This window comes from Galleria mellonella, unplaced genomic scaffold, assembly GCF_026898425.1.
Source record: "Galleria mellonella isolate WM207_F2 unplaced genomic scaffold, CSIRO_AGI_GalMel_v1 utg133, whole genome shotgun sequence".
NCBI lineage: Eukaryota > Metazoa > Arthropoda > Insecta > Lepidoptera > Pyralidae > Galleria > Galleria mellonella.
In genome coordinates, this window is record NW_026441990.1 from 2,548,728 (window position 1) to 2,574,855 (window position 26,128).

At 33.2% G+C, this 26,128-nt stretch overlaps 2 protein-coding genes across 4 annotated transcripts in view; both read left to right on the plus strand.

The window, feature by feature from the left end:
• Positions 1 to 10,912, plus strand: part of LOC113511080 (retinaldehyde-binding protein 1-like) — a 28,947-nt gene extending 18,035 nt beyond the window's left edge. For both annotated transcript variants that reach the window (XM_031912145.2, XM_031912146.2), the window contains exons 2-6: positions 4,133 to 4,398; positions 7,089 to 7,310; positions 8,027 to 8,220; positions 9,182 to 9,298; positions 9,647 to 10,912. In XM_031912145.2, coding sequence (XP_031768005.1) covers positions 4,143 to 4,398; positions 7,089 to 7,310; positions 8,027 to 8,220; positions 9,182 to 9,298; positions 9,647 to 9,889 — 1,032 coding nt within the window. In that variant the 5' untranslated portion in view covers positions 4,133 to 4,142 and the 3' untranslated portion in view covers positions 9,890 to 10,912. The remainder of the gene's footprint in view (positions 1 to 4,132; positions 4,399 to 7,088; positions 7,311 to 8,026; positions 8,221 to 9,181; positions 9,299 to 9,646) is intronic.
• Positions 10,913 to 12,995: 2,083 nt separating this feature from the next.
• Positions 12,996 to 26,128, plus strand: part of LOC113511204 (sister chromatid cohesion protein PDS5 homolog B-B) — a 36,280-nt gene continuing 23,147 nt past the window's right edge. The window contains exons 1-5 of one of the 2 annotated variants that reach the window (XM_052903134.1): positions 12,996 to 13,233; positions 14,669 to 14,758; positions 22,480 to 22,674; positions 23,820 to 24,010; positions 25,625 to 25,832. In XM_052903134.1, the coding sequence (XP_052759094.1) occupies positions 14,678 to 14,758; positions 22,480 to 22,674; positions 23,820 to 24,010; positions 25,625 to 25,832 (675 nt within the window). In that variant the 5' untranslated portion in view covers positions 12,996 to 13,233; positions 14,669 to 14,677. The remainder of the gene's footprint in view (positions 13,234 to 14,668; positions 14,759 to 22,479; positions 22,675 to 23,819; positions 24,011 to 25,624; positions 25,833 to 26,128) is intronic. The other variant, XM_052903135.1, reaches the window with a different exon arrangement.

Here is a 26,128-nt window from a genome sequence, read left to right on the forward strand (position 1 = left end):
TTGTTGGTGGTTTCCGCTACCTACAGTATGGAGAAAAGAATTGAGAAAAAAACGAAGGGAACGTTGGAAATGCGAAAAGGAAATTGGTAAATAAGAGGAATAAGGGAGTTATGTGGGAAAGGAAGGGGGGGGGGGGGACACTGCAGTTGCGGAAAGGATTGGGACACTGCAGCGGCTCGGGAGGCCGGGGTCGCATACCCATATTCTCTTATTCTAGAATCGGACAGATTTCTAGAGAAGAACACCCCTGACGCGAATAATTAGTGCACACAAAATATCAAAATGAAAATGCCGTGATGTCAATCGCATCCACTTAATTTTAACGTTTTCAATTATTCTTGTTTATTAAAAAAAAAAAAGAATAAACTATTTCATGTAAGGTGCAGACTTCATTAAATTACAGTATTATCATGCATCACAGCTAACTCATAACCAAGTCCATGTAAGCTAGCTAGCAAGGATCTGCAAAGAAATATTTAAAATGTATTTTGAATTCTATCACAAATGAATAAGGTCTAAAAAGGATTACAAAGCAATGACGTCACTCACCGACGGTAAGATTCGCTCGTGGACTCCAAATCGCCTTATTGATATGGCTTATATAGGTTCTAATCAATGGAATATCAAATTAAGTAACCCTATGAATTCTTTACGACCTTTTACCAGCGACTTCAGTCGCAGGATCGGGATATGCTTATTGACCAGTATAAAAAGTAGCCTATATCTTTCTCCATCCCATTTATCATAATACGTTATATTAAATGTCGCAGTGATTGGTTAAAACGTTAAGGCAGTAAAACAAACAAATAATCAAATACATACATACATATCTGTCACGCCTGTCTTCCATTAGGGTAGGCAGAAACAATGGAACGCCAAGTGCTTCGATTCAAACAAACCTCTTTCGCTTCTTAATAATCAAACTCATTTATAATTTAAAATTACAATTCATTTATTTGCTATAGATTATTACATCAGAAGAAAATTATAGTCCAATCTTATTCTGTCATAATGTTGGCAAGGTAATATTAAAACTTACACAAGCAAATAAAAATAATTAACTCGTCGGAATTTAACACATACATATTGCAGTAATATTTTGTCACTTTTTGTATTACTTATTACTTATCTAGTCATGGTTGTCAATACACTCACTGCACAGACAATCACCAAAAATATTACTCTTTTATTTTGTATTTATTTTATTTTTATTTTCATTATTTTATAGATAAAAATACATATAATTATAATTATAAAAGCTGCAACATAATGAACACATTACCTATTTATCTATTTATCATTTATAATTTTTTTGTCATTAAAAAATTCCTTTGCAGAGTAATAACCTAAATTAGTAAGGATAGTTAAGTACTCTGTTTCTCTGTTCTATATTCAAATCTAAATGATGATCAGAACATATTATTTGACCATAACCTATACCATATCTATCGCTCTTATTATTCTCCCGCTCATCGATCTTTGCATACAACTTTTAGGTAGAGGAGGACATGTCCATTCGTATCAACAGTTAATGTCTTAAAATTTCCTTGTCTTTAATTAGTTTTAAATAAGTTTACATTGTTACTTAAATTTTTCTGACTAGAATATGTAAAAAAAAAATTGTTTGTTTTACATACAAAAGACATAAACGCGTTTAACCGGGACCGCAGGTTGGATTGGTATACGTACCTTAAATAAACAATTCTTATTAATTAGTACAAGAATAAGAAAACATTGGATTTTTTAGTTGTAAGAAATATATATTTATTACAGATCTCGCAATACGAAGTACAAGGAACAAAAAGTCGCTCTGAAACTTCTTTTACTGGCTTAAGTGCCCTATTCGCACGTGTTTGATACATTCTCGGGCGATTTCTTTTTTATAAGTTTAAAACAGTATGATAAATTAATAGATAGATACAATTATGTATTCTAAATAAAAAATACAAAGATATAATATTATAATTGTTCTAATTTGTGTACTCTATATGGCTGTATCAAGTCCAACCAGAGATGGAAAGCGAGTGAAAGTTTGGCATTCATAATCAAGTTTGAAGGTCACGAGTTTGCTCCGCGGAATAGAAATCGGTGAATTATAATAGGTATATACTTAGAATATTCCCAGAACCAGTTTTCTAAATGTTCAATGTACTTACTCACTATTATAAAATACCATTGATGACAAATCAGAGACAAACACGACTGAGTTAATGACATAGCAACAGGCAGAAGGTTAAGTAGCTGTTTAATTTTCATACTTTAAAGATAGTAACCGCGCTGTCGACCTGATGATCAATAAATATCATTGAAGAGGAAAGGAATGAAAAGAAGTTCAAAAGAATTGGATATTATGTCGCAAAAACAATTTGTTCTTAGTTTATTAACTATTAGCGACCCGCCCCGGCTTCGCATGGATGCAATGTAGAAACAATACGATGACACTGTGAACCGATTAATAATATTACTATTATATCACTTAGTTTGTATATTTTTTTTAAACATTAAAATGGTTATAAGAAGGTATATGTATAACATAAAATTCCATCGCTGACTTTTTTGTAATTTTAATGAAGAAAAAAAATTTTTTCATAGATTATTTCGTTATATTTCAGCATTTTGGATGAAAACTCTCAGTCGACTTGATTTTTTCTGATATCTTGAACTATTATCATATTTCAACAAATCAACACAAAAGAATATTAAACTATATATATATATATATATATATATATATATATATATATATATATATATATATATATATCCTTTTTTGGAATCACTATATCTATTGATGAAAACCACATTAAAATCTGTTGCATAGTTTAAAATATCTAAACGTACAGATGGCGGAAAGTGACATTATTTTATACTATGTAGAGATTCTGATTATTACCTCTGTACTTGGTAATACGTAAGACTGCCTTTTAGGTCGTGTCGTTTGCCAACCTCCCGTGATTATTAAAAAAAAATATATGGCATTTTCATGTTTTTGAATTTAGAATTCGAAAACAAAATAGTGTTTTCTGATTGGTCGAATAGTCTTACTGTATCGTCTATTCAAAGGTGATAGTCGGTGGTAAAAATGGAAATATTTAAGAAAAATTTGCGTGCGATAATTTTATACAACTTTCAAAGGCTCACGACTTCAGTGTTTTGAATATCATATTCAAATGCTCAATGGCAAATATACAAGTGTGACATAGGTACTCATGCTGAAAAGTTTGTCTCTTCAGTCTCTTTTAGGTGATTAACGAATACAAATGACGTCCATGGTATCTTTTATTATATTTATCTTTTATAATGCATTGGCAATGATGATGACTTCAATATTATACTTAATCTTATGCCATAAGAATAATTGCACTTAGTTATACGATCTTCTATAATTTTTTTCTCTTATTCCGTTTCAAACTAATATACAGTGTTGTTGCTTGCTGAAGGTAGATAAATTAATATGCCAGAAGCATCTGTCTGCTTATAAAGTCGTTTCCGTCGTCGTATAAAGTATTTTGCAATCATCAATATATTTTATAAATATTTGGGGTTTCTTAAGACCTAAAGCTATTCACCTATTCATATAACTAACATGTCTATTAACCCCGTAATTCCACCATTATTACTGAGGTTAAAATATTTTGATTTTATACAAAAAGTATACAAGGTCATAACTTACCTGAATTAGTTAATTACCTCCAAAAGTTGATAAAAGTCTTTCTAGAAATAGGTTTTGTTTAGCTTAATTAGATACTTGCTAATGCAAATCAATATAAACAGTTTCCACAAGAAAAAGTGATTCATCATTTTGGACCACTGACTAGACTGCGTCTCGACTTTTATGCAATTTGCCAATTTCACTTTTTACCAAACACAATAGCGTGGTTTATGTTTGTCATAGGTCACGTTTATTATGTATATTTTATATGTCAAAGTATAAGTAAAATTGAAGAGGAAATACTGAAGACTATATGGTAGCATATTTAAAATTTCCTGTTTTACAAGTTACTACGTAACTTATTTAAAATATAAAAAAATACTGGCTGATTTTGATATAAGAATTTAGTTCAATTTCGCAGTCATCTTTAATCTATGGTTCTACTAGATACTCTGCTTCATAAGATATTTCTTTTTTCAGGTAGGAAAAAATGGCGACGTCTGTTCTCCAACCTGAAGAATGTAGACGTGAACATGAGCCGAAACCTGATATAGAACCGCGACTGACTGAAGATGAGAGACTCCAAATTTTAGAAGCTAAAGAAAGAGAGACGGGGGAGTTACCGGTGGAATTAAGGGAGAGAGCTAGGGTAGAGTTAAGAGAGGAGGCAGGCTTGAGAGAACAAGCACTTGTGCAGATGCGACATTTTATTGAGAAACACCCGGCAATAAAGAAATCTCGGACAGGTAAATAACGTATAAAATACTTGTAATTTTTTATCTAATTGCCAAAAAGAAGTATCGTAATATTTATTAGAATCTATCTTACTGTGTAGGTACGTATGTATGTTTAGTCTACAGAGGAGATAAGAACTATATTATTTAAGAGTCTTATATTGACAAAATTGGAAAATTAATCTATGTGACCGACTAGAAATATCAACATAAAGAAATGGTTACATACACTTCATACAATTAGTTTTTGTTTGAAGTGATGCTGGTTTAGTAAAGTTTGACATAACTAATATAACTATAAACGATTTAATACTATTAATATGATACATAGATTCATATAAATTGAAGTTCATCTTTATAGGCTATACGACGTCAAATATTACATATACGGTTCCTATTTTTTATAATCCAAATTCACTTACAAACGAATAAAGTTGCAAGTTATAAATAATAAGTAACCAGTCAATTTATAATGTTAAAATGCACAGATCGAAAATTAAAATGAATAACGGCCGAGTTATAACTACAATAAATATGCCATTTGATACTTGAGAGATATTTATGTACAATGTGTAACCAGATGTCCACTTTATAAGCAGACGAAGTCGCAAGCAAAATCTAGAATCAAGTATAAATAACTTTTAAAATAAAATAAATTATCTTCTTGATGAGTACTCTGCGAGTGGATCCTTTCTATTCGTGTCACGGGAGGATACGAATAATGCATATTAGTATGCGCTGCTTACATAGGGTTGTTGCTGGCTAATATAAATTGAAACCACAGAGAGATGTAACGTGAGACAAATACATATGACACTTTTTTATTTATTGAATAAATATTTTAGTCTGTGACGAGTCAATGTATATTGAGATAAGTTCTAATTCTGTGATACTGAGTTATTTTAATAGTTTGTGATTTTGATAGTTAGTACCTAAATTTTATTTACTTCTTTACTTATCTAACAAAAAAACAAACCTAAGAGCTGATGGTCTACCATGAAATGAAATTCCGAAATTTCGGGCTTAATTTCGTGTTTTTGTTCGTATCAAAATCGACCCAGTAAATGGAGCTTAACATTTCGTTCATCATAAATCCTATTCTAATAGTCCAGAGGAACGATATTTTAACATTTTTAATAATTTTAAACAACATGTATTATGTAATTTTAACATCAAATTTCTGTTTCGTTCGTCCCCGAAATTTCGGAAAATACTTCATGGTAGGCCCTCTGATATTATCGTCATAGAATTCATTATATATGTCATATAATTATCATTTGTTATTGTTCTAATAACCATACATAGTCAATAATCATGTATGAAGTGTTGATTCTTTGGTCAAGGTGAGAGAAACTCTCCATGCAATAATTCCTCTGTAAGGAAGAAACCATTTTTAAACTACTACCTATCAGTACATTTATTGCGCATTTTGATCCTTCGAGACGGATTTATTTATAGAAACATCAACTGCCCGTACGGAAATGTACCTTTATAATATAAAATACAAATTTTGATGTAGGTTGTGGTCAAAATAACACATTTAATTTAATAATTTAGTAATGTATTAGAAAATTTTGATTTGTGTAAATAATAATCTATATAATATCAAAGAGAATGAGTATACACCCACATATATCTTATACAGTCAATAAATATTTTTGAACACCTTATCAGAAATTACATTTACAGTCACGAGCATTATTTATTTATGGAAGAGAAAGAAAGTGAATGCAATCACTGATACAAAAGACAGCTCTTTACTCCTCATTAGTCCTCAGCATTAATGTCGAGTTTAGTTCGCAGGCATTATTCTCGCCACATTCACACCGTGCCCCTCTCAACCTACATCGCATTATAATGTGTTACAAATACCATACTAGACATTTCACGTATGCACAGAACAGAATCGAACAGCTCGCCCGAATGATTAGCCTACTAATATTTTGTAAACGATGCTTGTCATTCTCTACTTGTCTTTTGAGATAAGTTGCGAAAACGTGAACACTGTTGTTACAAATACATACAGGATACTATTATAGGATTTTGCGGTTCTTGTGTCCGGTATTATCAATTATACAATAATGGTCCAATCATTTATTTATTGTTTATTACATAATAAAAAGTTGTATGAATTGCGAGCTTAATGCCGAATGGCATTCTCTACCAGCTAAACATTTTTTTTTTATTAGTGCCTATATTTGCACTATGAAATATCTAATTAATAGGTATATAATAATAATATGATATTTTAATACTAACTAGATTGACTTACCTGTATAGTAAGGGGGAAAAGGGATTGTTAGTAATGGAGTCTAGCTGACCCAGCAATACACACTATCAGGTCGACCTCCACACGGTTCCCCCTAGAAAGCATCGTGGTTAATTCTAGTGTAATTCGTCACGATGGGCTAACTGACCTGCTTTCATTGTCACCTATCATCCATCTCTCACTGGTGCCTCGCCAGTGATAGCGCAGGCGGTATTACCATTCCATTACCATCCATTAAAAATACCTGTATAGTAGTCGAGAATGCTCGACTGGTTTAAAAATATAATATCAATTTGTTATATAAAGCAATTATTATTATAATTGCATTATATAACAAAATTCTAATAATAGCTTGCGTTATAAATGTCATGGCAAAGCCGATGTCGATCATTAGTTTTATAAAGTTTCATATCAAAGTTTTTATATTTTACAGATGCTCCTTTCCTTCTGCGGTTTCTACGTACGAAAAAGTACTCCATTCCACAAGCATGTTCAATGCTGGAACGCTACCTAACCATACGACAAATGTATCCGCACTGGTTTCAAAAGTTGGATCCTTTAGACCCTAAAATTGCGGCGGTAATCGACGCTGGATACCTGGTACCATTGCCGAAGAGAGACGCGGAGGGAAGAAGGGTTGTGCTTTCTTGTATGGGTGAGCAAAACATTTAAGTATATTATAATATGTAATGTAATGAAATGTAAATAGGATTCTATTTTCTGCGCTTAGTCTCTCATTTGGGCCGTTGTGCGTATGAGTCGTGGCTAGTACAGCCAACCTAGCTCTGCCCAGAAGCACAGAAGCTTCCTGGGATCTTCACAGGACTCACAGAGCGACCTCACCGTTCCGAAGATTTCTAAACGTTGTTGAGCCACAGCTTCACATTCCAGGATTTCGTAAGCAGCCGTTTCTTCGGTGTTGAAACAGCCTTGACATAGAGGGCTGTCTGTGGTTCCTTTTGTGTATAAATGTTTGTTTAATGGACAATGGCCCGTTATTGTCCCTATCATTATTTTTAGGTTTTTCCTATACATACATACATATCTGTCACGTCCGTCTCCTATTAGGGTAGGCAGAAACAATGGAACGCCAAATGCTTCGATTCAATCAAACCTCTTTCGCTTCTTCCACATTTATTAATCTTATCATACACGCTCGCCGGCCTGTCAAGCATCTATTGCATAACACAGATAAATACTTTTTATTGCTGTTCCTTTAAAAATTACAAAATACTTATAAGAAAAAAAAATTACATTATTTATTGTTATTTTTTTCAGATGACTTTCTTTTTTAATAGTTTTTTTTTTTAAGTCTAAGAACAAGAATTGTTCGTGTCGATTAACTGTAAACAATATTTGGTCATTCGGCAGGCCGCTTCGACCCCCATGTCTACGACAGCTGTGTAATGGCGCGCGTTCATTCCATGATCGTGGAACTTTTACTGGACGAGCCGCGCTCCCAGCTGCTCGGCTATACCCACGTCAACGATGAAGCCGGTATGCAGATGCCCCACGTTAGTTTGTGGTCATTGAGTGATGTTCGCATCATGCTCAATTGTATACAAGTAAGTTGAAAAACACACCAAGTATTTTTTTGTGGTTGAAAACAAAATGGTACCTCACCGTTGAGAGATGATGAGTGACGATGAATTTAGAACAGTTGGCTTCTTGTGACTAATTCACCACTAATTAACTACAATATTTTCTAGGTGGAATTCAACCTGATAGATGTAAAGGAGACTAGCTATCCTTTGTTTTTTGTAAAATGGTTGTCTTAAATGATGACGATCATTATAAACAATGTCTCGTAGTGGCATTATTTGATGTTATAATATAGGGTAGATTCAAATTCATAACAACTTTAGATACGATGGATTTTTTATGGGTGAAAATGGAATGGTAATCTCACCTGCGCTATCAGTATACATTGGCGGGGCACCAGTGAGAGATGACGACTTCAACAAGAATTAACAACAATGATTTCCGGGAAAAATTAGATAGAGGTCGACTTAATAGGATATGTCAGTAGCAATAGGATCGCTAGACCTTGTTACTTACAATCCCTATTCTTCGATAAAATGGTTTAGGATCCTATGCGTACAATACGACCAATAAGTATGTGACGTAATAAAGTCAGCTGGGGGGAAAGGGATTGTTAGTAATAGAGACTAAGAATCTCATTGCTAGCAATATACCATATCAGGTCGACCTCCTCGCGGTTCCCCCTGGAAACTATCATCATTAATTCCTGATGAATTCATCATGATGGGCTAACTGGCCTGTTTTCATCCTCATCGATCACCCTTCACTGGTGCCCCGCCAGTGTATGCCATTAGCGCAGGGTTATCATTCCATTTTCATCCAATAAAAAAAATAAAGTTAGTTAGTTAGTTAGTTAGGTACTAGACCACGACGCTAAACAATAAACGAAATATGAAATGTGGACTTTATTCTTACTTTTTGCTTCCTTACACACAGCATTTTATATATTAAATGAGATAATATATTCCATGTATTGTTTTACAGAATTCGACACCGATGCGACACAAACGTACACACTTCGTAAATATTCCACAGTACGGGGTCAGATTTTTTGAGTTCGCTGTATCTCTACTTAGTGAAAAACTTAAAGATCGAGTTATGGTAAGGACTGATAATTCTTTTTTTAATATAATTATTCTATATATGCAATATTTATATACCTTTGCTAGAATACTCTCTATAAACGTATATCTAATTTCGAGATTATTAATTTCCAGTTTCGTTGTTTTTAAGTTATATTTTCCCGCTCTTGATTTTTAAACTTGCCAGCGACGTGTCACTGTCAATTTGACCAATCCACAGACAAAAATTAGGTACTTTCAGATTTGAACCTATATTCACACTGAAACGCCACTACCAATTATACCAATATCATTGTAATAATATCCATAGAATGTACATGTTTTATCAGTAAGATATTATGTTTTCTAATCTGTATGCTTTTTACAGTTTCATCGTACCAGCGAGGATCTTACAAAACATGTCGATCCAGCCATTTTACCAAAGGAATATGGTGGGACTGTTCCACTTAAAGACATGATTGAAGAGCTAAAGCGCAATCTTTTGAAACATAGAGATGAGTTGCTGGCTTTAGATGATATGTATGTTGATCTATATGCTCTCGAGAAAAATGACCTTACTCAAGATATACACTCAACCGCTGGATCTTTCAGAAAACTTGAATTAGATTAATAATACAATGAAAATGTTGAGTGGAGCTATGACTGAATTAACATGAATTTAAATTCTCAAAACATTTTTGTTTATAAAATTTTTATTATTGCATGCATTCTTTATTTCTGTACAATAAGTGTATATGCAAACCTTTTTACTTTTTGTATTAATGTATCACTTTTAACCGCTTCGGCGTCGCTCACTAGTTTGGTTGTAGTTCAAATAGATTTAGAGTATTTTTATCTTCTGTGTTAGATATAAATAGTTAATGATAATAGTTGATTGTCTATAGCAACACATAGAACTTAGTATATAAATAAGGCAACTTATTCACAAAGTGGTGTAGCGATGTATCGTTATGTAAGATCAAGATTTTATAAATAGTGGTACAAACTTTTTTCCTGTTTAGCCAAGCTTTTTCGCAATTCTCGGTTCTACACCTCTTCTTATTTTAAAAGTTTGTGCTATTCTCTATAATATACATACTGCGACTACTGGCTAGAACGATGTAGCGTCGCACCACTCCGTGGGTTAGTAACCTATGAATACCGTGATTATTTTCTGTGATTTAATAATCGCACACAATTGTATTTTGCTGAAGGGATCTCAAACATTCACATAGTTAAGATTTATAAAGGGCTATTTTAATAAATATAAATGCTTGTTTAAGCTTCGTGAAATTGTTAGTTGTTTAATGTTGCTTTCATCCTGTACTCTCTATTATAGTAACTAGTGAGCTAGTGGCAGCCGTCGGTGGTGTCACGTTACCATTCTTAACTGGTTCTATTCCAACAATTTTTGCATGTTTCATATTAATTACTAATAATAGATTAGATTTTTGCCAGCATCATTATCTGAGACCTGCAATTTGAATTATTTTATTGCATACTTATATAGTTCTACAAAGACAGCTTTTGCTTGTAGGCTTAGAGTGAAATTTAGAATACAAAACTTGTGTATGTTAATTAATTTTGATATTGTGTTACAGTAGGATAGGATATTTAGTAAGGCTTTGGAAATAATTATATTATATACATAACATTATTTGTTTTATTTGCATCTGTAATTTTTTAAATAGTATAAATTAGCAAATGTAAATGGTATTTGAAACTGTAACTCATTCCTAACGAAACATCTGTGTATGGCGTAATTATATCATTTGAAACTCGTGGAAAACTCGTGGAGCTCTCCCTTTATCCAAAAAAGCTTGTTCTGCTATTCTATTATTACACCACTACATCAGTGTCCGTTTGTTTAACAGCCATTACTGCGATCAATTCGATATGTATAGTAATATAATTTATATGACTACACGTATTTACACAAAACACAATGAGATAATGAAATATAATTTTATAAATAAACAAATAAGTTTTTTTTTGTAAAGCCCTTGGATCTTTAATATCTCAATGGTCATTATGTTAAAGTGTAGTAATTGTGACAGGTTACATCTAAGAACAAGGAATTACAGGTTACATATATTCTATCACAAAAAATGTCTCTTGTAAAGAAAAACTCAAAAATATGTACATACTTAAAAGAAAGAATATATTTTGTATAACATTTTACAGAAAATTTAAATAATATATAAAGAAAATTAACATTAAATAGTTTGCTAGAAATTAATTTTTCTATTCACATTTATAAAGTTATAAATTCCTATCATGAGTAATTTCGGTTATCTTTTAATACTCGAACTACGGAGCAGTCATTATGACCAGTATTTTGAATTTATTACTTAATATCTCCGAAATTTGTTGCTATAACAACAGAGCTAAGTTTTTCTGATATTTCATTTACCACTTTTTACTGCATGATGCGAAAAAAATACTATTAAAAAAAATTTTATAGGTAATTATCACTTTGTGGTTTGTTTTCAAATTGATATTTCATTTTAATCCATATTATCATTAAATGCAAGACATTTTATTTTTTATATATTGATGCGTAATAAAAATACTATATTAAAAAAAATATTCTTTTTAATATAGGTAATTCTCTCTCTCACTTTGTGAGACATTGATTATAATCCCGCCTGTGCTATCGCCTAGAACTAGTGAAAGATTATAAGGAAACAAATTCATCGTGACAAATTAATTATAACCATTTTAAAAGGTTTATTTACTTATTCATAGTTGCCTTATCTGACTAGTTTATTGCTAGCAATAAACTTGATGTTGTCCATTATTTAAAATTCTTTTACTTCCCTTAAAATATTTTTTTATTGGTTAATATGAAGTAGTAACTTCACCTGCACTATCGGTATACGCTAGCGGGCTATCATCATGATGCTAAGTAAGATAATAAAATCAAATCACTTGGAACCGGGTCGAAATCAACATGACAAGTTATATTTCTAATAATAAGTTATTCATCCGTATCCGTGTGGTTTCGGCACAGAATAGACCACACCTTCCTTTCCCACGAGTGTCGTAAGAGGAGGGCAAGGGATGGGCAGTAGCGTCCCTCTTTAAACATCTGTAAAGCCTAACTGCGGTTGCCAATCCGCCTGTCAAGCGTGGCAACTACTGGCAAAATCCACTAAGGGGGAGTCTTATGTTCAGCAGTGGACAGTTAAAGGTTGATATGATGATGATGAATTACTCATCACTTTTCCCCTAAAGGTTAAAATTAGGTCAGTTGGTTGTTTATAACGAAGTATGTCAACGTCGTTATTGTATGTATGTTTCAGGAACAATCAAAGAATTCTCAAATGTTTTCAATTGTCTATTTGAAAAGTGCTCTGCTTTTGAACTAAAACATTAATCATAGAATACGTTTAAAACTTTTAATTCGTAATCAAAGCACGTTTAATTTGTGACGTTGATACCATTCGTCAAGCTAACGGTTTTGAAAAAAATTGCTTACTAATGTAATCATGCACTCTAATTTCGTCCCTGTATTTGTATTAGTGTAAGTGTGTATGCACATTTGTGAGTCTTGGCATGCCTTTAAGTACCTCATTCTTAGACTTGTAGACCGCGTTGTTATTATGTGGGTATAATGGGCAACACCAGCCACTTGCCATAAACAAAAACAAATTAATTTAATAGACAAAATTTTTTTCGACTTGTATAGACAAAAGTCATAGAGTACAAAACGACCTTGAATTTCTTACCTCTATTTGCTAACTTCACTGTAGTTTTTCCCGCAGTTTGGCGTCCATACGACAGAAAAGATACTAAATGAAATTTCTATGTATTTAGATCAATAGGACATTTATTTACACGTATGATTAATAAGCCAATGACTTTTGATCTTGTGATTATGTTACGCGAGTGATTGTTTTCTTTGATTTCGTGTGCTGTGGTGATTTTTGTAAACATCGGGACAGGAACACAGGCCCACGTCTATGACTTCTTGTACGTATTTCTAGCCATTTAAACGTTGTTGTCTTTAATGTTGTGTATAGGAGGTCGGTAAATAATGTTTATTTTATAGATATCCCAACAAGTGTACAATTAACCTCGAAAATGTTGCGATGTTTGCTAAGGAAATTGTAAATACAGCCATAATCGAACAAATTCAATTTTGTATTTGAAAGAGTTGCAAGTGAAACACGGGTGCAGTTTTATTCGGCAAATGTTGTTTTCTATTTTATACTTTTCTGTTAAGGCTTAGGTAGAATTATTTGTTCAATATTACATTTGGCACGTAAATAAATTTTGTTTATGCTTTGTTGCATTAGTCAATATAACGCAGAGGACGATGCTTAGAACTTGTACTGTTTTTTATTTGAGGTTAATAAGTAATCAATAACTGTTTAGATGATTTTTTTAAGTGTAGATGTATTAAAGTGACAGCTACTGATAATTTCTCCCTTGATAATTTTGTAAGAAGCTATGTGGCTTATTGAAGCTGTTTCATACATAAATGGATTATGGCTCTTACTATCATTATTTAGGCAATAGACAAAAATAAGTGTTTTATTTCCACTGATGGTCCTACAAGCTTATCCTTAATAGATGTTGTTAAACAAAATTGTCTCTGATTTGTTTTTGTGGTGGGATTTAAAAGCCTCAAGGTTTATTTATTATGATAATCATAACCCTTTCCTTTATTAATTTAGGTCATCATATAAAATATAAAAATAACAAACCATATATACTAGGTAGTATGCCATTTTCTGCTTTTAGGGCTGAAAATGAAGCATTTATTTTACTAGGAGCAAAGTTTTATTTGCTAACTATAACTCATAAATAGTACCATAGACATCACAATAAACTAATATCATTGGTACCATGGTATGAGGATTAGGGTAATAATACCCTATAGAGGGATAAACTACAACCCTCAGTCTTATACTGTGTATATAAGATGTCTCATATTTGATTCTCATTTGGCTTAATTTAGGTAAATGAGCTTAATTGGCTCTTTGCTGGATGTTTTAGATTACCAACTTAGATAGTTGATTATTTGATTTCTTATAACAGAGTACCATTGTCTGAGAATCAGGCATATGGCGTGAACATTTATGAGATTGGTATATATGTATATAAGACTTCACCTTTATACAATTATGGGGAAACCTGGATAAAAGAAAACTTTACAACTGTTAACTGAGCAGACTGCCTAAGTGAAAGATGCCAAAGTTCAATTCTTGGGTAAAGAATAAAATATTTAATTCTTAATTTGACTTTTATATGTATGTTATGAGACATATTCACTATTTCTGTCTGATAATTCTTTTTTTTTTTAATCAAAAGGTTTACTTCCCTTTCAGTCTCATATGGATGTTATTTACATTGAACTTTTTTTGTGGAAGGAAGTTTTAAATAATGCAATTATTGTTTACAGATTGGCAGCATGGCGGAAATAGTGTACCCGCAAGGCTGCCGCCCTATCACCGATGACCTTGGACCTGATGAACTGGTTCGCAGACTCAAGGTGAGTTTAACTTTGCTCTAGGCTCAAATCAGGGGGTTAATATAGCTGCATAATGCATTAGGTTATATAAGATGATGGTAGTCACTCAGATGTACTAAAGCCTCAATAAAAATTCTAATAAAAAAAAGATGATGGTATAAGTTTATGTTTGTCATACAAACTAATAAAAAAAAGCAACTTTTTACCCAGTTAAAAAAGTTGTAATGAATTTCCACTTATCTTCAGGAGATGAGGTTCTGTTCGACTCTTACTGGATATTTTGTCACTGCCATAGAACTGGTACTGCTTTTAAACTAGCAGTAGGCTACACCATCTTAGTTTTTGAGGGTAATATCATTAAACAATATGTGCACTGATTTATTCCGGTTTGAAGGACTCGATAATCAGTGATATCTGTTAAGTAAGAGCCACTTCATGTGTACTTTTTTAATGAATGATAAGATAATGGTAATTTCTGCTAACCTGCGCTATCTCTATAAACTGGCGGGGCACCAGTGAGAGATGATGATGAAGGTAGACTGTATACAATGGCGGGGCACCAGTAAGAGATGATAGATGATGATGAAAGTAGGTTAGTTGGCCCATAGTAAAAGATTCATAAAAAATTAATCAAAATGGTTTCTAGGAGGAAACTGCATGGAAGTCTACCTGATAGGGTATATTATTGGATATAACAATATTGGTTTATAAGACTTCACATTTTTATGAATAAAGGGTTCTATACATATATAAAAATTCTATGTCACAATGTTTATCTCTGAAATAGTTTAACTGATTTTAGTAAAATTTTCTAAATATGTATTGATATATATGATAGAGGACAAGTTCATTTAATAAATTTAAGTATAATATTTGTAAAAATAAATCAATCATATCCTCTACAAAGAAAAGAGGCAGGTTAACTACTGGTATTACTTTCATGCAGACTTATTATTGCCCTACACTTACATTCAAGCTGCATATTAATTGAATCCCTTCTAATTGGCACCTGTACTATTACTTCCTCTGTCTTTCTAAACACATTAAATACAATTACCTATAATTTTCATTGTAATTGTTCAGTAAATGTAGGTTCTTAGGTCTTACAGCTTGGAACACTAGAATAAGAACTTAGACTTTTACAAGCTTTTTGTTTCTTTTAAAAGAATTTAGGTTTTTTTTTTTATATAGATAGGGAGGTTAATATTTACAAGTCCTTAAAGTTGAACCACAGTGTAAAAATTCAAAATATTTTAATTGTTTAACTCATTAACGGCGTATTTAAGTGGTGATTTAACAGAATAGAAAAGATACTGCTTATTATGTACCGCAAATTAAGGTTGGCTGATAAGTCTAGTTCTTTTTAAGGTTCTGTGCTTCAAAAGCAAAATTTTTAATCTTATAGGATCATTTTGTTGTCTGTGTATTAGGTTGTCTGTCAAGATCTTTTTTCTCAGGGACGCATGGAGATTTCAAGCTGAAATTAATATCAAATACTCGAGTCTGCAATTCCTTGAAGTGGGGGAAAAATCAAATTTTTAAGTAAACACAATCAAAACATTTATAGCTGTACATTTTGATATTTGCAAGGGAATCAAAACCTATAGAGTACTTGCCATTGACCTAGAAGTATGGAAGTTAGCAAGAAACAATATCATATAGCACAAGTAAAGGGAAAAATCAGAAAACCGTAAATTTATGATTACGTCAAATGAAAAATGTTTTTTGATAAACGTTTTCTTTATTTCAATTATAATTTATACGAAACCCCTGGTACGAGGGGGAAAAGGGATTGTTAGTAATGGAGACTAAGAATCCCATTGCTAGCAATATACCCAATCAGGTCGACCTCCTCACGGTTCCCCCTGGAAATTATCATGGTTAATTCCTGATGAATACATCATGATGGACTAACTGGCCTGTTTTCATTCTCATCTATCACCCTTCACTGGTGCTCCGCCAGCGTATTCCGTTAGCGCAGGCGGGGTTACCATACCATTTTCACTCATCAAAAAAAAAAAGAACCCCCGCCTTGAACTTCGTCGGTTTTTTCTACAGCCTTAACAAAACAGATGAGGTTGTAAATTCGGTTGAAAGTATTTTTTTAAAATAATAATATATATACACCTATCCCCCGATTTACACGGTACTTGTTTTACACGTTTTCGCTTTTACACGGTTTTCCAAATAAGTTTTTTTTTTTTATCGCACTCTACTAAATGCTACTGTCTTTGAACACGTGCGCTGTGTACACATCTCACGGGGAATCCCGAGCTTATGTGCTGACTTGCTGCACATGCACACTGTGTCTGTATTTCTTCGCATAAAATTAAAGTTTTATCTACGGAAAATTGTATTTGAGTGAAAGTTTCACAGTGTCAGAAAGATTTACTTTTTCATATTCGTAAATTACAAATGAGTGCATAATTATGATTTTTATAAATTAACACAAATAAAAAAAAATTATAGGCTTATAATGTCGAAAGAAGTTAAAAGAAAAGTTAGAAACTAAAATCGAAATTTTGGATCTCTTACGAAAGGGAGATAGAGTAGTAGATGTTGCAAAATCATATAACATGAATGAAGCTACAATAAGAACTATTAGAACAAATTAAAATTTTTATTTTTATTTCTGTGTACACCTAAAAATATTGAAAAAAATCACAACTCTTAAATAGCAGAATTATGCATTTTCTGCAAGCTTTTCGATTTACACGGTTTTGACTTGAAAATTTTAAATTTTCGATTTACACGTTTTTCTCAGGAACGTATCTACCGTGTAAATCGGGGGATAGGTGTATATATAAAAAAAAAAAAAAAAAACTATTTATTTGTTCAAATGTGGGTTCTACATCTGGTACATATTAGATAATGTTTGTTATCTCAAAACTCTGCCATTTATGTACCGATTTGCAATATTCTTTTTATCTGAATTCATATTTGGAATGGATAGTTTTGGAATATATCAAAATCGGTTCAGTAGTTTGGTTAATTTTAATAATAAGTAACCAACTGGTTTTGTAATTTTTGAATCCAGTGTCTTTTTAACCGACTTCAAAAAGAAAGAGGTTCTCAATTCCTCATTCTCATTATCTTATAACTGATTTGTAAACCGATTTGGAGTATTCTTTTTTATCTAAGAGGATGTACTTACAGATGGTCACATAGAAATTTTATCAAAATCGGTTCAGTCGTTTAGTTTTTAAAATAGCTGGTTTTGCCACAATTAAAGCTTTTTTTTTTGGAAATGAAATTCAACTATTTTAAAACAAAATTTACTTGTTGTTTGTAAGCACATATTGTACACCGTACTACCCGCAGACATTGAAGCCTCTTTCTACTTTGGGTTTGTTGGAAGAAATCTCTTTCAGACTCACGCATTTACATACATTTACATGCATATTTGTTTTCTACTATTATGTATGTATTATTAGCGTGTGCGATATTGTAGTTGTATCAACTATTAACTGTCTACTGCTGAACATAACTTCTTCTCTATATAATGCTGATATTTAGGATTCCAACCTTCATTTCTTTTCCCTTTTATTTCTTTACTAAACAGGTCAGATTTATAAAATCATAAATACAGAGATTCCCTAGAGTAGATGATCTTCAGAATCGTGATTGAACTGAAATCACATTGTTCATTGTTATATTAATTATATTGGCAAATAATTGGTATCTGTTTTAATTATGCAATATTTAAGAGTGATGAAATATTTTCATAATTGTATAATTGATAATTATCTATATTAAAATTGTTGCATGCCCGATAGAGTAGAACTGTATCTGTATTTATTAATATACTGATGTTAAGAAATGCCTACTGCAATATGTACACAGCTATAAAAGTCTTATTTTTATTCTAATAATATAGACACACACACACACATACACGTATGCACGCACGCACGCATGCACATGCATACGCACACGCACACGCATACACGCATACGCACAGTTGTTTGTGGTCGCACTCCTCCGAAACGGCTCCACCTATTTTTGAGAATAGGTTGTAAAGTATATTTCATACCGCTAAGTGATTAACTGATTAGGACTGTCCTTATCTCTAATTTATATGACAGAGCAATGTTTGACGAGTCATTTACTAATATATTTTATTTGCTTATCACTATACATAGTATAAAACAAAATCGCTTTCAGTCTGTCCATATGTTTGCTTAGATCTTTAAAACTACGCAATGGAATTTGATGCGTTTTTTTTTTAATAGATAGGGGTTTAATTTAATTGTATATTACTGGCATAATATAGTGGAGAAACATTGATAATTTTAGAGGTTTCTAATGTCATGTCGTAAATAATATTTTTTTGTTTTTTTTTTAAATGTAGTGATAATATTTTTATTTTTTTTATTTTTTTTTTTTATTTTATTTTATACAAAAATCCACAGCTCTTAAAAAATAACTTACATGCTAAGTCTCTTATGAATACAGCCAATAACGGATTTTACTTATACAAACAAAAATTTTGATTCCATAGCGAGGTAGGCAAGTTACAATATATGAAGTATCAGCATTGCACCTGTGCGAAGCCGGGGCGGGTCACTAGTAATAATATAATGGTGTAATTAGTCTACTTTGTAATCATCATTATTTGTGTTTATTTAAAACCGCAATTAGGTAAATATAATTTATTTATTTAAATAAATAACTTTAATGACCAGAAGAAGTTATAGTACATCATCATGTACTAATTGAAGTGAATAGTAAGTTTTCTTTATAGGTAATAATAATAATAACCTTTTTAAATTCTGCCCATACGAAGCCGGACGGGTTTTTTAATGGCCTATAAAATAAATAACACCTGTAACTATGTCATTCATATGACGACGGACGCGAATACCACGCGAGCGAAAATAAACAACTTATTTTTAACAAGGCACTTCTCTAAATAAAAGAAACTGACACTGCGAGATTTGCACATGTATTTTTGACTGGTACGACCTACTTGTGTCTTTTTATGATTGTTGGATAATAACGGTAATTGTTTTAGTTTGCTTTTAATTTTTCTATTTGTTTTTTTTTTTTTTGACGAATGGTACCCCACTAGCGTATAGCGATAGCGCATGCGGGATACCAGTGAAGGGTGATAGATGAATACGAAAGCAGGTCAGTTAGTCCGCCATGACCAATTCCACAAGAATTTATAACGACGATTTCCAGGGGAACTGAGTAGCGGTTAAATTGATAGGGTATTGGGGCTGTTAGACCCCATTACTAACAATTCCTTTCTTTCATTTCTATTCGATTTGACGAAAATGTATTTTCTCTAGATGAGAGAATATAATATACCGGTCGTTGTATTAAAAGATGGTAGGTAATTTTTTGCGTATAGGCAAAATATATTTATAACTTATGTATATAGACAAAAAGGCTCTTTCACAACGACAGTAGATTAAAAGATAAATAAAGAAAATGCTGTTTCACAACTGGTTGTGAAACGCAGTTATGATAACACCGAATAATAATAATCATCATAAAACAATAAGAGTGGCGTCCTCTCAACTCAAGGTCGTCTAAGTTGTAAGCAAAGGCCTCTCCATTACTAATTGAATCATGAACCTCCGAACCACGAAACGACAATAATTTTTATATGATCCAAACACGAAATATTCAAATGTTAAGTTGGCATCCCATATTGGTACTTACGGATCGCAGTTAAGTCTTTACCGCTAAGCTATCATTCTACTTTCGACTGCAAAATGTAATAAAAACTAAACTATTTATTTGCTCATTTATTATAACTTTTTGGGTTCTTAACTAATGCGGCAGGGGGGAAAGGGATTGTTAGTAATGGAGTTTGACAGCCCCATTGCTAGCAATATGCCTTATTGGGTCGACCTCCACGTGGTTCCCCCTGGAAACCATCGTGAACAATTCTTGTTGAATTCGTCACGATGGGCTAACTCACCTATCATCCTTCACTAGTGCCCCGCTGGTGTATACCGATAGCGCGGGTGGGGTTACCATTCCATTATCATCCATTAAAAAAAAAAAAAACAACTAATGCGGCAACTTTTAATATTTAGATTAATAGATACTCTTTATTGTTTCTTCAAAAAGATTACAATAGTAAACTTATTATAAATATAAACAAATACAAGAAATAATCACAATGAGAAAATAATGGGCGACCTTATCGCTAAAAGGGCATCTCTTCCAGGCAACTTTTGGATGGAGAAGAGTAATTACATTTAAATACCTACCATATATCTATGATGTTATATAGCATTCAAAAATAATAAATACCTTTCTGTGAACTTCACAATTGAACGATTAAATATATAAATTTCGCCATCTTCACTATAATCACGTTACGCAGACTGATCGCTCTGGTGATTGGTGCGAACTGCTGGAAATTAGTGCGTGAATACAGCAGCACCTCGAGCAGAACCGGTGGGCGCCTTCTAAATATATAGTTTACCGGTGTTGAGAGTGATAACGAATGCAGTATCTGTTTTTTGTTGTTTGTACCCCTCATGAGTACATAGGTTGCTGATGCGACATTCTGTTTTACCTCCAGAATATAATTGTTTCTAAAATGAAAAGGGTAGAATACATGACTAGTGACTTAGTAATAGAATATCATAATTGGCTGTCTTCTCACATAATTATGTAAAGCTGTGGGCGTTATCCTTGGGAAGGGGGTGGCGCGTGCCCTTCGCCACCCTCTGGCAACGTAACTCGATATGATTTATTTGCACTAACTTCTGTTTGCATTACATTTCAAATAATGGATATAAGTAACAACAATGCACAATCTTTTACTATTCTGGCCAAGTGGTCGTTTTGATCAGTTTTGTATATAGTATCGAATGCCAAGCAAGCCAATGACCCACTTGATGAAAGAGGCAGTCGTTACCTAGCGTTTTTTTTTAAATCACTGAGGTGGCCCACGTGATGGTAAGCGATTACCGTAGGCTATGAACGCCTGTAATATCAAGGCTATTACGTGCGTGTTGCCGACCCTAAAGAAACCTCTTAATCCCGTTTTAAACTCCATGATATAGTCCTTTGGAAAACCTCGACAGGGAGCTTATTCTATATGACCTGAGCGTTCGTGGGCGGAAACATCTCTAAAACCGCGCTGTACGCAACCATCTAGGCTCTAAGGTATAGAGGTGAACTCCCTGATGGCGAGCTGTACGACGGTAGAAATTGGTCGTGCATTAGGTATAATTTTGAACAATTTGCGTATAGATATACGATGAACAAAATACTCAGCTAGAATAAAAATATTTTATGTTAATTGATTATGTATTATTAACTTTTTATTTTATTTTTAAATGATTGATTTTCGTATTAATCTGTCTAAATTTCGATAAAAAGACATGTCAAGATTGTTAAAAAAATATTCAAAGTAAAAAAAATTACGTCACAAGGATCTTGATGGTGTAGTAGTTTAACATACTACCTCACTTTTCGATTAACGCGAGTTTGAATATCTCGAAATATATACATTTGTATTTTTTTTTTGTCCAATTTACTGGGTTTGGATTCCCAAGCACTTGCGGTTGCGCTTTTGGTGTACGCTCGCATATGCCAAGGTTTGCAGTCGATTAGGTAATTATATGGGTAAAGAATTTGGACTTCATCATTAAGTGGGTACTGAGAGCATGACTTTTAAGATTACCTTTCTGATGCGGATTGATGGGCATACATTTGTATTTAATAGTATGGCTGCAATTTATCAGCTCCATTTAACTTATCGTTTGCTACAGGTTCTGGCCCACACGCTCCAAGGTCTAGGCCAGGATGAGGGCATGTACCAGCAGTATATCCCGCTGGCAATACACCTGGCGGACGAATTCTTCCTCACACACCCGTCGCGGGATGTCCAGCTATTGATCGCTTGCTGCATCGCCGACGTGCTGCGAGTGTACGCGCCGGAAGCACCTTACAAAGACCAGGAACAGGTAAGATGGATTCACTTTAATTATTTTAAGAGATGGAACCCTGCCTATGCTGTCTGTATACTTCAAAATTCAAAATTCAAAAATCATTTATTCATGTAGGACATTTTAGCCGCTTATGAACGTCAAATTTTTACATTATAATTTTATATTTTCCCTACCGTCCAGTTCGGTATATAGATCCAATTGAGAAGAACTGGCAAGAAACTCAATACTCTAGCAGAACAGTAATAGTAATAGAAAAAATAATATAAGACCGAGTACTTTATATATTTTTTTATTTATATTTCAATTTTGGCCGTATGGTCCCGGCATAGAATAGGCCACGTCTTCCTTTCCCGTGGGTGTCGTAAGAGGCCACTAAGGGAGAGCGAGGGATGGGCAGTAGCGTCAATTTTAAAATATCTAGTATAACGGCGGTTAATCCGCCTGCCAATCGTGGCAACTATTGGCAAAATCCCCCGAGGGGGAGGCTAATGTTTGACAGTGGACAGTTAAGGACTGAAACATTGATAATGATGGGCATTTTAATTTTTTTTTAAATTTATTTGACACTTAATTCTTAAGCTGTCGATTGTAAAATAATAAAAGTGTTATGTCGGTTCTTTGCCTGTATTAAAAATTTACTTAGATATGGTTTTAGTGTATTACATGATACACACGTATGGCATACAGCAAAAGTTAAATTCATGAATATTATATGAATAGATGGAAAGTTTGTTTAAAAATAGAATAATTATGTAAATTTTAATCTATCGCTACGCATATGAGTTATACAATAGTGATATGTTATATTAATGTAATTTTTCTTTTTTTTTGTTTCGTGATTTTACGTTTAACATCCCCTTGTTGTAAATCAAGGGGTTAAAATAATTGCTTCACATGAATCATAATACGATTCATTTAGTGTATCCATTCAAGTTTAACAGACATTTATTTCATGCAGGTATTATAATTTATTGAATCGTCCATACTTCTATTCGGAGCTTGTTTCAGCCGTATACGCGTTACGAATTAAATTGAAGTCTAAGTGCTGAAAATAGAGTTCAATTTATATGTACTGTACTCACATGTATGTATTAACCTCTTATAGGGGAGATCATGCCGGTAGTGGTATGTAAATTAAAGAAATTATGTTTGTTGTACAGGTGAAGACAATATTCCTGTTCCTGATAAACCAGTTGCAAGGACTCCGCGACCCGAAGGACCCGGCGTTCAAGCGCTACTTCTACTTATTGGAGAACCTAGCCTATGTGAAATCGTTCAACATGTGCTTTGAACTCGAGGATTGCCAGGAAATATTTTGTGCTCTCTTCTCACTCATGTTTAAAATTGTCAAGTAATTGTTATTTTTTTATTTTCAACTTGACATTGTAGGTAAGTCGCCGTGTAGGTTCAGGCATAGAATGGGCCAATCTCTGTCCCATGGGTGTCGTAAGAGGCGACTAGTTGAACTTAATAGTAGAGGGATGGGTAGCAGCGTCTTTCTTAAAACATCATTGAAACCTAACTGCGCTTGCTAACCCATCCGCCTAGCGTGGCAGCTACTAGTAAAACTCCCTTTCTGGGGATGACCTATTTTCAGTGGACAGTTAATGGCTGATATAATTGTAGATAAATTAACGGTCTACTTGTATAAACTGATGGAAAGTGGTAACAGTCGGCTGTCGTGTCGTGAACCTCATTAGATGCTTTATGACGTTGATAGTTATCCTACGTTGCCATTCCTAAGTCTAAAGTGTTATGCCCTTGTCTTTAAAGTGAAACAGTCGCATGGCTGTGTTTCCGTTTCGGATCAAGGCAAGCCATAACATGCTTGTATACGCACGGTAGGAATATATTGCTCTCGTAGACAACTTTTGTACAAAATCTATGGTATATATTATGCTATATTTATAATATTTTATGCTAATTCAAATGACTAAATTTGATAAAAAAAAATTTATAAGATTATTTTTTATTGTGTCAATTTTTTTAATGGGTGATAACGGTATGCTGACCCCGCTTGCGTTATCGGTATACGCTGGCGGGGCACCAGTCAGTGATGATAGGTTAGAAATAAAATAGGTTAGCTGGCCCATCCTGACGAAGGATTTCGGAAGGTACCCCATGGAGGTTAACCTAACAAGATATATTATTAGCAATGGGGCTGATTTTATTAATGTTATTTTCTTAATATTATTACTGTATTATTTTTTTATTAGCAAAAAAAAAAATACACGTCTATGTAATGATAAATATTGCTGAATAATTATAATTAACTTTAAAATCCACTACTGGCAATCGCCAACATTTAGTAAATAAAATACATTCATTCATAGTGCCAAGTATAGAAAAGCAGATAATAAATGTTTTACACGACTGTGTAAATAATGTAATGTAATACCAAGTAGATTGATGAATGTAAAGGAACTAAAAGAGGTCTGTTTGATTCAGAACATTTGGCGTTTTATTGTTTTTACCTACTCTAATGGGAGACAGGCGTGACGTATAATTATGTATGTATATATGTGAAAATATGTTTTGCCACATTTTCGATAGGCATGTTCAATCGATACAATGTTTCGATCGATAAGTGTGATCACAAACATCAATAATATACTATTTATATCAATCCGAGTGATGGCTGCATGCTCGTCCCCTGCTATATTCGATTCTTCGGCGATATTTAGATATGTCGAGACTTATATTTATCACTATGCCAATAATTCCCTTTTTTTTCTTTTTTTTTTTACAACACGGGGCAAACGATCATTCGGTTCACCTGGTGGTAAGTGACTACCGCCGCCCTTGATCACTCACAACACCAACGGCATTGCAGGTGCGCTGCCGTCCTTTTAAGCCTCCTAGCATTACCTTTTTACGTTAACAGCAGTGACTAATTCTACTGTCTTCCCCATCAGTGATTATAGTCGTGTGCATATATATTTAAATATTGTATTAATTCATACAGTACGGAGCATTCGTCCAAAGTCAAGTCCTTCATGCTGGATGTGCTGTGCCCACTCATCACAGAGTCGGACGTGGTGTCCAACGAGTTGCTGAACGTGATGCTTATAAATCTAATCGAGCCGAACAAGCGCGAGCACAAGCACGCGTACGCGCTCGCCAAGGAGCTCATAGTCAAGACTAGTGACACTCTTGAGCCTTACATACAAGCGGTAAGTTGTCACTTATTTTTAATAATAATTCTTTATTTGGAACAAAAACATTTATTACAATATTATTAAAAACGATATCCGCAGAAGTATAAAGCTAAGTCGCTAATATCAACTCCCTCCTCTTGATTGCAGGATTCCAAAACGAACCAAGTATTCTCTGTATTCTCGACTGATATATTGTTTTGTATTGTAAATTTTTTATTGTACATAATTTATATTGGACACATTAAGAGATTTAATATAAGGTATTTATTGCTCAGAAAAAATGTATACGGGGTATATGCGGGATTAGGATA